This window comes from Stegostoma tigrinum, chromosome 27, assembly GCF_030684315.1.
Source record: "Stegostoma tigrinum isolate sSteTig4 chromosome 27, sSteTig4.hap1, whole genome shotgun sequence".
Classification (NCBI taxonomy): Eukaryota; Metazoa; Chordata; class Chondrichthyes; order Orectolobiformes; family Stegostomatidae; genus Stegostoma; species Stegostoma tigrinum.
The window spans coordinates 42,928,305-42,944,654 of record NC_081380.1 but is presented as its reverse complement, the minus strand read 5'-3'; the positions used below and the strand labels follow the sequence as shown (position 1 = coordinate 42,944,654).

Genomic DNA, 16,350 nt, shown 5'->3' with positions numbered 1-16,350 from the left:
TGGGAACAATATATGATTGAAAAATATAAAATTATATGAATTGTTTAAACGAATTATCACAATAGCGGTGATACAGCACAAACTGTTCCATATAAATGTTGATATTCTGCCTTTATAAAAAGTTTCAAAGATTTCTGAATACTCACAGCATCTGGAGCACCTTGAAAAAGTGGTGCACTATGGAGCCCAGTTTTTACGTATGGACTAAGAGGAGGAAAAGAGGAAAAAAAATACAGCATAGTTTAGTTGGGGTAGTACACTACCGCACCAAAAGGTACAAATCCTTAGCTCCAATTTTGTGCCTTACCCAAATAGCCCTTGATTAATTAAGGATTAAAAATCTGTCTAACCCAGCCTTTGAAAGACTTAACAACCCAGCCTCAATGGCGCTCTAAGGTAAAGAATTCTTAAGAATAACTTCTCTCTGAAAGAAGTAAACTCCTCCTCAACTGTTTAAATGAGTGACTCCTTACTCTGAGGTTATGCCCTCTGGTCCTAGAATCTTCCACAAGGGGAAACAACCTCTCCGCATCTACCCTAGTAAGCATGAAATGATTCTTAAATTTTTCCACAAGATCTCCTCTAATTATTCTAAACTCCCAATAAGTGCAAGCCCAACATACTCAGCCTCTCCTCACAAGACAATCCTGCATACCCAGAATCAATACAGTGGACTAGCTAAAGTGCCAGTATCTTTCCTTCGAAAAGGGAGCCAAAACCGTTCATAGTTTTCCATATGTGGTCTGCCTACTGCCTTATATAGTTTCAGCAAGACCTCACTGTGATACTCTATTCCTTTTGTAATAAACACCAACTATCCATCTGCCTTTCCTATCAGCTGCTGAACTTAGAGTCATAGAGTCACAGAAATGTATAGCACAGAAACAGACTCTTTGGTCCAACTGCTCCATGCTGACCAGATATCCCAAATATATCTGGTCCCATTTGCCAATATTTGGTCCATATCCCTCTAAACGTTTCCCATTCATGGACCCATCCAGATGCCTTTTAAATGTTGTAATTGCCTCCACCACCTCCTCTGGCAACTCATTCCATACACGACCACCCTTTGTGTGAAAAAGTTGCTGCTTTTAAATCTTTCTCCCTCACTTTAAATCCATGCCCTCTAGTTTTGGAGTGCCCTATCCTGGGGAAAACACCTTGACTATTCACCCTATCCATGCCTCCCGTGATTTTGTAAACCTCTATAAGGTCACCTCTCAGCCTCTGATGTTCCAATGAAAACAGACCCAACCTATTCAGTCTCTCCGTATGGCTCAAACCTTCCAAACCCAGCAAAATTCTTGTAAGATAACAAAATGTGAGGCTGGATGAACACAGCAGGCCAAGCAGCATCTCAGGAGCACAAAAGCTGACGTTTCGGGCCTAGACCCTTCATCAGAGAGGGGGATGGGGGGAGGGAACTGGAATAAATAGGGAGAGAGGGGGAGGCGGACCGAAGATGGAGAGTAAAGAAGATAGGTGGAGAGGGTGTAGGTGGGGAGGTAGGGAGCGGATAGGTCAGTCCAGGGAAGACGGACAGGTCAAGGAGGTGGGATGAGGTTAGTAGGTAGCTGGGGGTGCGGCTTGGGGTGGGAGGAAGGGATGGGTGAGAGGAAGAACCGGTTAGGGAGGCAGAGACAGGTTGGACTGGTTTTGGGATGCAGTGGGTGGGGGGGAAGAGCTGGGCTGGTTGTGTGGTGCAGTGGGGGGAGGGGATGAACTGGGCTGGTTTAGGGATGCAGTAGGGGAAGGGGAGATTTTGAAACTGGTGAAGTCCACATTGATACCATATAGCTGCAGGGTTCCCAGGCGGAATATGAGTTGCTGTTCCTGCAACCTTCGGGTGGCATCATTGTGGCAGTGCAGGAGGCCCATGATGGACATGTCATCAAGAGAATGGGAGGGGGAGTGGAAATGGTTTGCGACTGGGAGGTGCAGTTGTTTTTTGCGAACTGAGCGGAGGTGTTCTGCAAAGCGGTCCCCAAGCCTCCGCTTGGTTTCCCCAATGTAGAGGAAGCCGCACCGGGTACAGTGGATGCAGTATACCACATTGGCAGATGTGCAGGTGAACCTCTGCTTAATGTGGAATGTCATCTTGGGGCCTGGGATGGGGGTGAGGGAGGAGGTGTGGGGACAAGTGTAGCATTTCCTGCGGTTGCAGGGGAAGGTGCCGGGTGTGGTGGGGTTGGAGGGCAGTGTGGAGCGAACAAGGGAGTCACGGAGAGAGTGGTCTCTCCGGAAAGCAGACAGGGGAGAGGATGGAAAAATGTCTTGGGTGGTGGGGTCGGATTGTAAATGGCCCAAGTGTCGGAGGATAATGCGTTGTATCCGGAGGTTGGTGGGGTGGTGTGTGAGAACGAGGGGGATCCTCTTGGGGCGGTTGTGGCGGGGGCGGGGTGTGAGGGATGTGTCGTGGGAAATGCGGGAGACGCGGTCAAGGGCGTTCTCAATCACCGTGGGGGGAAAGTTGCGGTCCTTAAAGAACTTGGACATCTGGGATGTGCGGGAGTGGAATGTCTTATCGTGGGAGCAGATGCGGCGGAGGCGGAGGAATTGGGAATAGGGGATGGAATTTTTGCAGGAGGGTGGGTGGGAGGAGGTGTATTCTAGGTAGCTGTGGGAGTCGGTGGGCTTGAAATGGACATCAGTTACAAGCTGGTTGCCTGAGATGGAGACTGAGAGGTCCAGGAAGGTGAGGGATGTGCTGGAGATGGCCCAGGTGAACTGAAGGTTGGGGTGGAAGGTGTTGGTGAAGTGGATGAACTGTTCGAGCTCCTCTGGGGAGCAAGAGGCGGCGCCGATACAGTCATCAATGTACCGGAGGAAGAGGTGGGGTTTGGGGCCTGTGTAGGTGCGGAAGAGGGACTGTTCCACGTAACCTACAAAGAGGCAGGCATAGCTGGGGCCCATGCGGGTGCCCATGGCTACCCCCTTAGTCTGTAGGAAGTGGGAGGAGTCAAAAGAGAAGTTGTTGAGTGTGAGGACGAGTTCGTTTCCACATTATTCCACATTAAGCAGAGGTTCACCTGCACATCTGCCAATGTGGTATACTGCATCCACTGTACCCGGTGCGGCTTCCTCTACATTGGGGAAACCAAGCGGAGGCTTGGGGACCGCTTTGCAGAACACCTCCGCTCAGTTCGCAACAAACAACTGCACCTCCCAGTCGCAAACCATTTCCACTCCCCCTCCCATTCTCTTGATGACATGTCCATCATGGGCCTCCTGCACTGCCACAATGATGCCACCCGAAGGTTGCAGGAACAGCAACTCATATTCCGCCTGGGAACCCTGCAGCCATATGGTATCAATGTGGACTTCACCAGTTTCAAAATCTCCCCTTCCCCTACTGCATCCCTAAACCAGCCCAGTTCATCCCCTCCCCCCACTGCACCACACAACCAGCCCAGCTCTTCCCCCCCACCCACTGCATCCCAAAACCAGTCCAACCTGTCTCTGCCTCCCTAACCGGTTCTTCCTCTCACCCATCCCTTCCTCCCACCCCAAGCCGCACCCCCAGCTACCTACTAACCTCATCCCACCTCCTTGACCTGTCCGTCTTCCCTGGACTGACCTATCCGCTCCCTACCTCCCCACCTACACCCTCTCCACCTATCTTCTTTACTCTCCATCTTCGGTCCGCCTCCCCCTCTCTCCCTATTTATTCCAGTTCCCTCCCCCCATCCCCCTCTCTGATGAAGGGTCTAGGCCCGAAACGTCAGCTTTTGTGCTCCTGAGATGCTGCTTGGCCTGCTGTGTTCATCCAGCCTCACATTTTGTTATCTTGGAATCTCCAGCATCTGCAGTTCCCATTATCTCTGAAAATTCTTGTAAGTTTTTTTTCTTAACTCTTTCAAGTTTAACGATATCCTTCCTATAGTGGGGAGACCAGAATTGAACACATTATCCCAAAAGTGGTCTAACCAATGTTCTCTAACTTGGATGCTACCTTTTTGTTATTCATGCACCAGAATGCCCTTTCTGCAGTTTTTCCCCATTTAAATATTACTCAGCTCTTCTATTCTTTCTGCAAAACATTGTCACATTTTCCCACATTATATTTCATATACCAAGTTTTTGACCACTCAATTAATCTGTCTACTTCCCTACATAGGTTCAATTTGTCATCCTCATTACTTGCCTTCACACCTATTTTGTACCATCTGCAAACCTGGCGATAGTACATTCCACTTCCATCATCTAAATCAGTAATGTACGTTGTAAAAATGGTCTTATAGTCTAGCACCAGTCCATGTTCCCGCTCCCGATTGCTATTCGGTAAGCCTATCCCCAGAAGATGCATGAACGTGATTACCACATAAAAGAATATCAAACTAAGTATTGAAGCCCTCTATTTTCAAACAGCTTTCTACTATTCACTTGTGGACAAATACACTGAGATAGGGTAAAGGTTGCTGGCATGTACGTCAGGAAGGTACAATATATTTGAGAAAGCTGGAAAAATATAAATGAAGTAAATGCTGGAATATTTTCAAAGACTTCCTCTGACATTTAAAATAGTAAACATATTTCTTAGAATTGCTGCTCTGTAATACTGAGCAATTGTCCCAAAAATAATAGAATCACTCTTTAATACATAAAAGCATACGTTTATGCCTTGATAGCAGTAAACGGCCAATTTTACAGCCCCTTTAAAGTTTGAGAGTCATACATAAGAATGGTAGAGGAATGGTAAAATACATCAATATGCAGTTACCCACAAAAAAGAGGAATGGCTGACCACCCCAACTGTAAAAGTGCATCCAGTTCTGGCTCCTCTCCTGTGTGTGATGTGACTTTGCCTGGATGCTGACCACTAGGATCAGGTTTGTAGATAACATTGATACAGAATATCTGGACAAGTAGCACACTGTGGGTATCCCAACATGGATGTAACACCTAAGGAATAAAAGGTTTAAAAAGTTGTTACCCAGTATTACTCTTACAAAAATACTTTTTGGTGGGGTCTGCTTCTGGCATGGATCTTGGTGAACAGATGTGTGGGTTGGATGACAGTATGATTCCAATTTGCCATGCTTTTGTTTACCAGACAATTTATTTTATAAACCAGAAAATTGACAGCACTATGAGTGATAATGGGAACTGCAGATGCTGGAGAATCCAAGATAACAAAGTGTGAAGCTGGATGAACACAGCAGGCCAAGCAGCATCTCAGGAACACAAAAGCTGACGTTTCAGGCCTAGACCCTTCATCAGAGCTCTCTGATGAAGGGTCTAGGCCCAAAACGTCAACTTTTGTGCTCCTGAGATGCTGCTTGGCCTGCTATGTTCATCCAGCTCCACACTTTGTTATAATCGACAGCACTTTATTTGGGCTGTCTTTCATACTTGGTACTCAATCCCATGCTCCTGTTGAGGAGGTCTCAGTACCGTAAGTGTATGTATCATTTCAAAATTTATATTGTAACATCCTAATTACAAGTCTTTACTGGTTAGCAACCATATTAAACATCAAAATTAATGAGCGCTTATATCAGTCCTATAATCTTTCCTCTTTTACACTATGTACAAACTTTTAGTAGGAGACTGAAAACTGTCACAAATTACTTTTAAAATATATTTTCGTTAAGGATTAAACAAAAGCCAATTTTGCACAAGGTCTCAAGCAGCAATGGGATGCATGAGCAGATAAATCTATGTTTTGACATTTTGTTGAGAAATAACTGTTGACTAGACAAAAGAAAAACTCTTGTTCTCTTTCAGATGTGTCATGGGATATTTTCATATCTCATCTGAAAGATGGAACTTCTGACAATGCAGTACTATAAGTATTAGAGTAAAGTCTTAACCCAGATTACGTACTCAAATCCTGTGGGGTACTCGAATCCATTACCTTTTGATTTGAAAATGCTGCCCTGAGTTAAGATGACATCTGTTGTTGAACTACACAATGAGACACATTTTATATTTGCAAAATCAGGTGAACTGACCCAAGCACTAATGAAAGATTCAGCGCAAAGGCATTTGATTGATTTGATTTATTATTGTCGCATGTATTGAGATACAGTGAAAAGTATTGTTTTGCGTGCTAACCAGACAAATCATATGTATATCAGGGTAATGGAACAGTATGCAGAATGCAGTGTTACAGCTACAGAGAGGATGCAGAGAAAGATCAACACTAATAATATAAGAGGTCTGCTCATAGGTCTGATAACAGCCGGAAGAAGCTGTTTTTAAATCTATTGTTTCATTTTGTATCTTCTGCCTGATGGAATAGAGTATAACCTGGAGGATTTAAGTTATAGAGAGAGGTTGAATAGGCTGGGGTTTTTTCCCCTGGAGGCTTGGAGCCTGTGGTGAACTTATTGGGTTTATAGGCTGGGGCTATTTTTGCTGCAGCATCCGGGAGCTTAGGGGTAACCTTACAGAAGTTTGTAAAATCATGAGGGTCAAGGATTGGGTGAATAGCCAATGTCTTTTTCCTGGATGGGGGAGTTCAACACTAGGGGGCATAGGTTAAAGGTAAGATTTAAAAAGGAGCTAGGAGGTTACTTTTTCCACACAGAAAGTGGTGTGTGTATAGAAATGAGCTGACAGAAGAGGAGATGGAATGGGGTACAATTACATCATTTAAAAAGCATCTGGATGGGTATAGGAATAGGAAGGACATTAGTGAACCAGATGGGTTTTCTGACAATCAACAATGGATTCATGATCTTCATTAGACTCTTAATTTCAGATACTTATTGAATACAAATTCCACCATCTGCCATGGTGGGATTCGAACCTGGGCCCCCAGAATGTTATCCGGGTCTCTGGATTAATAGTCCAGTAATAATAGGCCATTGCCTCCCATCTTAGGGTGATATGGGCCAAACGCTGGCAAATGTGAATAGGTCAGTTTGGAATGTCTGGTTGGCACAAATGACTCAGACTAAAGCATCTGTTTTCGGGCTCTATGACTCTATTACTGGGGTGGGAGGAGTCTTTGACTATGTTGGCTGCTTTCCTGGGCAGAGGGAAGTGTAGACAGAGTCAATGGAAGGAAGGCTGGTTTTTACGACGAACCCTGCTGCATTCACAACTCTCTGGAATTTCTTGCAGTCTTGGGTAGAATAGTTGCCATACCAATCTGTGATGCATTCAGATAGGATGCTTTCTATGGTGCATCTATAAAAATTCAGAGAGTCATTGTGGACATGCTGAATTTCCTTAGCCTTCTGAGGAAGTAGAAGTGTTTGGTGAGCTTTCTTGACAGTAATGTCGACGAGGAAGGACCAAGATAGATCCTTGGTAATAGTTACTCCCAGGATTTGATGCTCTTGACCACCTCCAACTCAGCAAGATTAATACAGTCTTCCTACTCCACTTCCTGAAGTCAATGACTGCCTCTTTCATTTTGCCGACATCGAGGGAGAGACCTTTACCTTTACATAAAGTTTTCACACCAGTCTCCTAAATCACAGAAGGTGAGTGGGTGTGGAAATCACCATTTTTAGAATCACTAATTTAATCACTCAATTGTCTGTATTTTTTCATTACCCACTGCATTTTTTGGGCATTGTGCATGAAAATGTTCAGAAGTGTTTGATAACAGAGATAACAAGGTGACACAAGAATGGTAGAAAAGATTTGCCATGTGACTGAATGCACAGAATGAGGACAGTGACAATACTTAAAGTTATTTAATGACATTTTTAAAAATCAACAATGTACATTCAATAAAATATAAAGGTCAATTCTGATAACTCAAAGAAAAAACAGCTAAAATTGAAAATACTTTTAAATGGATGTATTGGTCTCAACTGGATCACCATTTTGAAGGTATATAAGGTGAGTTGGATCAGCATTTATCATTTGCAACTTTTACTGGGTTTCTCTTTTGTATGTGACCAACTCTGTGTTTGTGGCATTACCTCTCTTCCGTTTGATGTCCTGATTGTGCCAACAGGGCACAGAACCCAAAATCCTTTGACTCTTTAAAGGGAATCCTTCCTACCAGATGGCCACGAATTGGTTCTCTATCATTTGACTGAATGTGCTGAGACAGCATCAGCAAGAGCTAACGAACTCCTCAGTTTCTGTTCTTCCTCCCTCACTGAAATGTAAAACGCAATGTGTACATGAATAGGAAGGGTTCAGAAGGATATTTTAGAGACTTTTGAGTGACTCTTGGATAGGCACATGGAGGATAGTAAAATGCAGGGCAGATTGATCTTAGGAGGATAATAGGTCGGCACAACATCATGGACTGAAGGGCCTGTATTGTATTGTACTGTTTTATGTTTATGTTCTTAAATATTGGAAGAGAGGACTAGATCAGTTTAGAATGCCTGTTTGGCATGGGTGAGTTGGACTGAAGGGTCTGTTTCTGTGCTGTATAACTCTATGACTCCATTTTAATTTTTTTTACACAGTGAGTCATTGGTTAGCACTGCTGTCTTGCTGTACCAAGGACCGAGGTTCAATTCTGGCCTCGGCTGACTGTCTGTGTGGAGTTTGCACATTCTCACCATCTCTGTGTGGGTTTCTACCAGCTGCTCTAGTTTCCTCCCACAGTCCAAAGATGTGCAGATTACATGGATTGGCCATGCCGAATTGCCCGTAGTGTCAAGGGATGGCAGATTAGGTGGATTAGTCATGGTTCCTGCAGGATTGTGGGGGTAGGGTGGTGGGGGCTGAGTCTGGATGGGATGCTGTTCAGAGGTTCAATGCAGACTTGATGAGCAAAATGGCCTCTTTTTGTACTGTAGGGATTCTATGATTTCCAAAGTACTTCATTGGTTCTGAAGTGCTTTGGAATAACCTACAGTCATGAAAGGCACTATCTTTCTTTTTTATGTCAAAAGTAGCATACAGATGCAAGTATTTAAAACTGTATTATTCTGTCCACATCTCCTGCTCCTTACCCAAGTTGGATCTTTCCACCGAGGTGATCTCTGAAGGCTGGCAAAATCATGCAGACGGGTCAAGAATTTTTCTTCACTGCCCCCAGATTCAGCTGTTTCAGGCACTCGCAAAGCATTGTCTCCTTTCAGAATTCTGGCAAAAGCATTCACATAAAGGCCATCTTCTAAACAAGGAAAAAATTAAGGTTAAAAAAATTAACTTGGAAAATATTAAAATGTCTAACAATAAAATTATGGTTATTAGTAAATTTTTATTAATGAAAATAAACATGTATTGGGGCATTGACATCATAAATTCAGTTAGGTCAGTTGGCTGGACAGCAGGATGCAGAATGACACAAATTCCCACACTGATTGAGCTTACTGTGAAGGTTACCACATTTTCAACGTCACCCCTCTCTTAAGGCATGGCAACCCTCAAGTTAAACCACCACCAATCGTCTCTCCATAATGGGAGACCAGCCCTATTTCTCCAGTAGGACTATGGCCACTTTATCATTTATCATAAACTACGGCATACTTGGGACAAAGCACCCAACTGTTTTTTTTAAAAACGTGTGTTCTTGGAATGTGGGCTATACTGGGAAAGTAGTATTTACTACCCATTCCTAGTGATTGTGATGATACCAAGAATCAACTACAATTTGTAGGGGAGTCACTTACACATCAGAGAGAGAGACTGGATACATGTTTGTGAAGGTGTGTGATGGGGAAGGGGTGAAGGGGTGCTGGAAGGGAAGAAAACAAGCCAGGCGCCCTTCCCTGAATAGCATCAAGGAAGCAACTGCAGTTTAATAATTCAGCAACTTGCGTGGTCATTTCTGCTATGTTCTTAAATATTGGAAGATAGGGCTAAATCAGTTTAGAATGTCTGGTTGGCATGCGTGAGTTGGACTGAAGAGTCTGTTTCTGTGCTGTATAACTCTATGACTCCATTTTAATTTTTTTACACACTGGTGACAAAGTGACCATTGGTTAGCACTGCTGTCTCGTTGTACCAGGGACCCAGTTTATTAACTACCAGATTTATTGTATAAAATTCACAACTTAATTTGAACTTGTAACCTGGAGGCTTCTAGACAATATTGTAATATTTGATTATTCTGTAATTACAGAAAAGAGCACGTAACTTATAAGGCTGAAAAGATGCAGGATATGATCACGCAAGACAAAATTAATCTGATTTTTATAAAAACATTTGTAATTTCATTTGTCTATTAGATTTCTACGCTTAGTATTTTCCTTGGTCAGAGTCACTTACCACTGAATTAACAAACAAACATTCTCTCTCCTACAATCTGAAGGTCTACCTTCTTCTGACTAATATCCTGGTTGACAATAATCAGACTAAAGGTACTGTATCAGAGAACTTAGTTTATACAACACTTACTGGGATGCATCAATGAAGCCACCCAAATATAGAATTCAAGGTAATCTATAAACCACAATACAGAAAATACAAAGTAGTACATTTAGCACAGTGTATTACTTCCAAATACTAGATATACAAGATAATGAAGATACTACAAATTTTCTTATATGAACCAGAATCTTAAAAAGAGAGCCAAACTGATCATGCTGCAGTTTCAAAATTGGCTTGACTTCTCTGCTGACAAGTACAATCTAAACAAAATAAAAGCAAAGTCTTTCTGCAGTCTGGAAAGCTTTCAAGTGAGAAAAGGCTTTTCACAGAAACACAATTCAAACAATCTGGCTCTTGCACATCCCCAATTTTCTTTGTTGTGCCACTGGTGGCTGATTCTTCAGTTGCATTGCCCTAATCTTTGAATTCCTTCCTTAAAGCTCTCTACTTCCACAATTCTTCCATTCCCACAATCTCTCTTTCTTTCTTTAAGTCACTCCTTAAAACCTCCTTCCCTAACCAAACTTTTGGTCACTAGTCCTAATATTGCACTATGTGGCTCATCATGTAACATTGGCAATTGTGTTTTGGGACATTATACTATGTTGAAGATCTTTATAAATACAAGTGCATGTTATTGTTATGTGAACTAAGGTGTAAGGGATTGGGAAGCCTTTAAAAACCAGCTAAGGTTAACTAAAAAAAAGCGATAAGTGGGTAGAAGATAAAGTATTGAGAGTAAGCTAGCTATAAACATAAAAGAAGATTGCAAGTTTGTTTTAGATACCTAAAAGGCAACAGTGGACACTGGACCGCTGGAAAATGAGGTTGGAGTAGTAGTGGAGAACAAAAATGGTGGAGGAACTAAATAGATAGCTTGCATCAGTTTTCACAGTGCAAGACATCAGCAACAAACCAGAATTTCAAGAGAATCAGAGGCAGAGGTGAATGCAGTGGCCATCACTAAGGAGAAAGTGCTGGGAAAGCTGAAAGGTCTGAAGGTGGAGAAATCACCCAGACCAGATTGACTACACTCCAAAGGTTGAGGTACTGGTGTGATTTTTCAGGAATCACTGGAGTCAGGAAGAGACCCAGGGGTCAGCAAAATGGCTATGCACCCCTGTTTAAGAAAGGAGGGAGGCAGAACACAACAAACTATAGGTTGGTTAGCCCAACTTTAGTTGTTGGTAAAATAAAGAGTTCATCATTAAGGACGATATTGCAGAGTACTTAGTAGTGCATTATAAAATAGGGCTGAGTCAACACTGCTTCATCGAGGGAAGGTTGTGCTTGACAAATCTGTTAGAAGGCTTTGAGGAGATAACTAGTCATGCAAAGGAAAGCCAGTGAATGTGATCTGTTTGGATTTCCAGAATGCCTTTGACAAGGTGCTGCACAGGAGACTGCTAAATAAGAAAGAGGTCATGATGTTCGAGCCAAGGCACTGATAGATAGAGGATAAACTGACTGACAGAAGGCAGAGAGTAAAGATAAAGGATCTTTCTCAGAATAGCAGCCAGTGACTAGTGGAGTTCCACAAGGGTCCGTGTTGGGACCAGATATATTCGTATAAAATGTTAATGGTCTGGATGAAGGAACTGAAGGCATTGTTGCTAGGTTTACAGATGACACAAATATAGGTGGAGGGGTAAGTAATATGGGGAAGTGAGGAGGCTGCAGAAGGACTTTCACAGGCTAGACCTGTGGGCAAAGAAATGGTAGATGGAATACAATGTGGTCAAGTGTGATGTTATACACTTTGGTAAGAATAATAGAGACACAGACTATTTTCTCCAATGCAGAGAAATTTCTTCACTCCAAGTGGTAAGCTAGTGGAAATCTCTGGCACAGACAGCAGTTGAGGCCAAAATATTGTATGGAGTTAGATATAATTCTAAAGGGTAAGTGGATTAAAGGGTATGGGGAGAGAGTGTGAACAAGGTACTGAGTTGTATGATCATATCTACAGGAGGAGCAGGTCTGAAGGGCTGAATTGCCTATTCCTGTTCCTATGTTCTATGATGCTACAGATAATTTGCTCCTGCCCCAATGTATTTTGAGCTTTGGTGTTTATGGTCCCAGGCAGCATAGGTCCACCACAAAGCGTAGGGCCCAGAGTCTTGGTTTGCCCAACCCCTTAGATAGTTTTACCATATTTAGCCATCTGTACAAGTTTAAAGGAATTTGGCAGTTTTGCAATCAGAGAGAAATCTCACCCTCCTTCATTGTTGGCAAAATCTTCACCAAAATCCTTTTGAAACACTTTGTGTAACATATCAACAAGAAACTGCTTCCAGATTATTGATATGGTTTTTGCAGTTACAGCTATAGGAAGAATTCCAAGAACAGAAGATGGACCTCAATGCTTATTGACATGACATAGACTTTGACACATCAGCTGTGAGGATACTTGGAAAGTAATGCAGATATCAATTGCCTGGGAAATTCATCTTAATAGTTTGACAATTCCATGAAGACAGGCTCACATGTGTCCTGGATAATAGTGAGCCTTCTAACTAATGGTGTTAAACAGGATTGCTGCTAATGTCTATTATTTTCGGCATGTTTTACTCCACCATGCTCTCTGATCTCTTCTATGATGATAAACCTGGCATCAAAATAAGATACTGAATGGATGGGAAGTTGCTCAATTTGTGAAGGCTCCCAACAAAGACCAAACTATCCTAGGATATACTTTGCAATTTCCTGTTTGTCAATCATGGTGCACTAGCTGTCAGTTCATAGCTGGAAATGCAACATAGCATGGACTTGTTCATCCAACAACTTCAACCTTATTAACAGCAGAAAGAAAACTGGGGTAATATGCCAGCTTGTTCCAGGAAGGTAACATTTGAGTCCAACATTTCAGTTTACAAGCAGAACAGGTCAGCTACAGATAATTTATCTCAGCAGCACACCCTCTTGAGCTGTCTACTTGCGATGACACATGTAAGAATTACCAAAGCAAGTGTAGTTTATAGCAGACTTTGAACTTCAGACTAGGAATCAAGAGGAATAAAACTGCTAACCATCTTGAAAGTCTACAGAACACTAGTCCTGCCCACATTGCTTTATACATGTGCAACTTGTATGGAATACCAGTGTTATGCCAAGAAGCTCAACCATTTTCACTGAAGGAGGGTTTAGGCCTGAAACGTCAGCATTTCTGCTCCTCTGATGCTGCTTGGCCAGCTATGTTCATCCAGCTCTTCACCTTATCTCATTTTCACTTGAGCTGTTTTTGAAAGCTTCGAACAATCAGATGGCATGATAAAATATTAGATTCTGAGGTGCCCACATGAGCTGGCATGCCAAGCATCCACGCCTTATTGAGATTGTCACTAGTGAGTTGGGCGGGTCATGTAACCAGAATGCCTGGTGTTAATTAATCAAAGCAAATCTTCTATGGAAAGCTTGAGTTTGGGGTGTGCTGTCATGATAGTCAAAGGACAAGGACACGCTGAAGAATTCACTTGGGTATTTTAATATTGGTCCTCGGCCTTGGAAGAAGTTTGATTAAAACACTGTACCAGGCACAATCTAATAGAAAAAGCAGTGCAGCATCCTTCAAGTTCAAACACATATCAGAAGTTAAGAGAAAACACAAAGACAGGAAATCCTGAGGCAGCAAGTTGTCCAAAGCTCAGTCATCTGTGGTAACCTACCCACTTGCGACAGAATCTTCTGAACGCAGATCAGTGTTGGCAATCATCTACATACAAACTGGAACCTCACCAAATACCACAGGTGATTAATGTAGTTGCCTTCTCCTCAAAAAGTAAGCAATAAGAAATTAAACAAAAGATTAAATTATCAGTCAATGTTTGATTAATAGATATGCTGCTGCCCACACGTGTGGAATTCATCATGAAGCTCCGGAAGCATCTAGTACTCCCTATTGTGCTTTGTTTAACACCTTGGGAAACCAACCACAACCAGCCCATCTGCGTTCTGAGCTCCCACTTTTTAATTTGAGTAATCAAAAGTGTAAAATTAAAAAAAGACAAGAATCCACTTTTTTGTCAAATTCATATCACATTTGTGATGTGGGAGTGAAGTATTTAATAATGACCTTTCAAGCCATAGACCTGAGAAATTCGTAGATGGATTCCAGTTCGTTGGTGGTATCGAACCATACGGACTAAACTAAGGTGTGTTGATGGTTGCTCATGTAAAAGGTGCTTCCTTTTGTCTAATCTTTTCTTGTACCAGGCCATCCACTGTTCAGGAGGAACTAAAATAACAGCAAAAATTTTATAAGAGAATGCATTCCAAACATACTTAATATAAGCATTCAGGTTAAGCTTTAAAACAATCTTGATTACTATGGTAATGATATGACATGACACTTTGGAATTGTACAATACAACAGAATGCAACAAAACAGTTGGCCAAATTGATATAATGGAGTCCAGACTCTGATATGGTCTATCAAGCCATAGCGGGTATAGTGGGCATAATACTGATGAGGCATCTCTAATGTATTTGATATAAGAAAATAAGAAAGAGAAGCCAATAAATATTTCAGGTATGAAGAGATATCACATTTAAAATCGTGATCCTTTCTCACAGCTATGTCCGTAAACCCACCACACCCAATCTCGGCAAGTCCCTAATCCCAACCATAATCTTTCTTCATCAGGGTTTGGGGTGATCATATGATCATAATATAAATATAAATTAATTATAATTTCAATTTTGAACTAATGGTTTTTGCGCACGAGAGAGATTTAATGATTAGCTTGTCAGTTTTGTTTTAACCATGACATTTTTTCACCCATAATGAAAAAATTAGTTACCAATGGGTATAATTTTTAAAAAATATCTTTTCGAATACAATATTGTATGAAGGTATACTGCGTTGTACCTCTTTTGTATTTAGTGATGTACTTCAGTTGGTGAATATCAGTTAGGAATGCACAGAGCTATATATGTTTGATACAGTTTTTCAAATTGTACACTTTCTTTCCAAAAACCTGACTGGCTTAGGCATTGAGTGCTTTGAGAACCTGTGATTCACTTAATGTTGCTTCACTTAAAATCATGATTTTCAGGAATGCAGGCACAACTTGAAGCAAGACTTACTGCACAGCTACTATGTGCTCACCATGATTCAGCTGACGATCACCATATAGACTCACACTTGAATAGCTATCATTTGAATGGAGTACTAGATGTCAGTATCTATGAATTATGTCCCAGTAAGAAGTAAATGTGAGAGAGGGAAAAGGAGAAGCAGAAATAGAAAAAAGTGCTCACTGAAATGAAGAATGTATCTACTATGTTGGTATCCCTCGTGAAGAATTGGTTTATGCTTGATACTATCAAAGTCAAACAGGATCAATTAATCCAGCATCAAATTGGAATGCATCCTAAAACATGTCCTTACTGTTTTTTTGTTCCTTGGTCATTAACTGTGTTGTTGCATCGGCCACAGAGTTTGGGAACTCCTTGTTTTGCTGGAAGGATGAAATAATCTCCAGATCTGATTTACTTGGTTTTGCATCCTCAGTGAAGTAAAATCCACTTAGATAGTCTGGAGGCGGCACAGGATTCTGATCAAAGCAAAACAAAAAGGGCATTTTGGAGGATTTCACTGTATTTATTTTAGTTTTGATGCTGATTCAGAAGTATTGGATGGAAAGGATAACTGAGATGTTAATTGCATAAGGAAATTAACCACACCATACAAATGTCTATTTTTACTTTGCCTTCTCACCCACATGACAGAATGTAATAGAACAGAACAACTAAGCTCTCTCCTCAATGGCATAGGAGGTAAAAGTAATTTACTATTACTTGTTGTAATATTAGATTAGAATGATTAGAATAGCCAAAGACTGGCTTTAAGTCCAAGCATAATTTTGCACTAAGGACAGGACTGTTTTTAGCAATTACTCAACCATTTTGAAGCCCACAGGGTTTTCTCATGGATTTGAAGCTAGTGCAGTTAAACATAATCAGTCATACCTAAATTCAGTGGCATTGTATTTTCCATTGTTGTCATGATTGATACAACAGAATGAGATATAGCAGGCATCCAACAAAGCTGAGTAATAAAAAATGTTTCTCAAAGTTTGAATGTCAATGAGCAGTGCAACTGTTGACTGA

The 16,350-nt window shown here is 41.6% G+C and overlaps 1 protein-coding gene across 12 annotated transcripts in view; it reads right to left on the bottom strand.

Moving 5' to 3' along the window:
- LOC125464605 (uncharacterized) overlaps positions 1-16,350 on the bottom strand; it is a 117,802-nt gene that overhangs the window by 15,294 nt on the left and 86,158 nt on the right. For 8 of the 12 annotated variants that reach the window (XM_048557192.2, XM_048557195.2, XM_048557198.2 and 5 more), the window contains 5 exons: positions 15,629-15,794; positions 14,312-14,473; positions 8,877-9,040; positions 4,721-4,902; positions 147-204 (listed from right to left, as the gene is read on the bottom strand). In XM_048557192.2, coding sequence (XP_048413149.2) covers positions 147-204; positions 4,721-4,902; positions 8,877-9,040; positions 14,312-14,473; positions 15,629-15,794 — 732 coding nt within the window. Of the gene's footprint in view, positions 1-146; positions 205-4,720; positions 4,903-7,633; positions 8,066-8,876; positions 9,041-14,311; positions 14,474-15,628; positions 15,795-16,350 lie in introns of those variants that run through there. The other 4 variants (XM_048557194.2, XM_048557199.2, XR_007250055.2 and 1 more) reach the window with 4 other exon arrangements.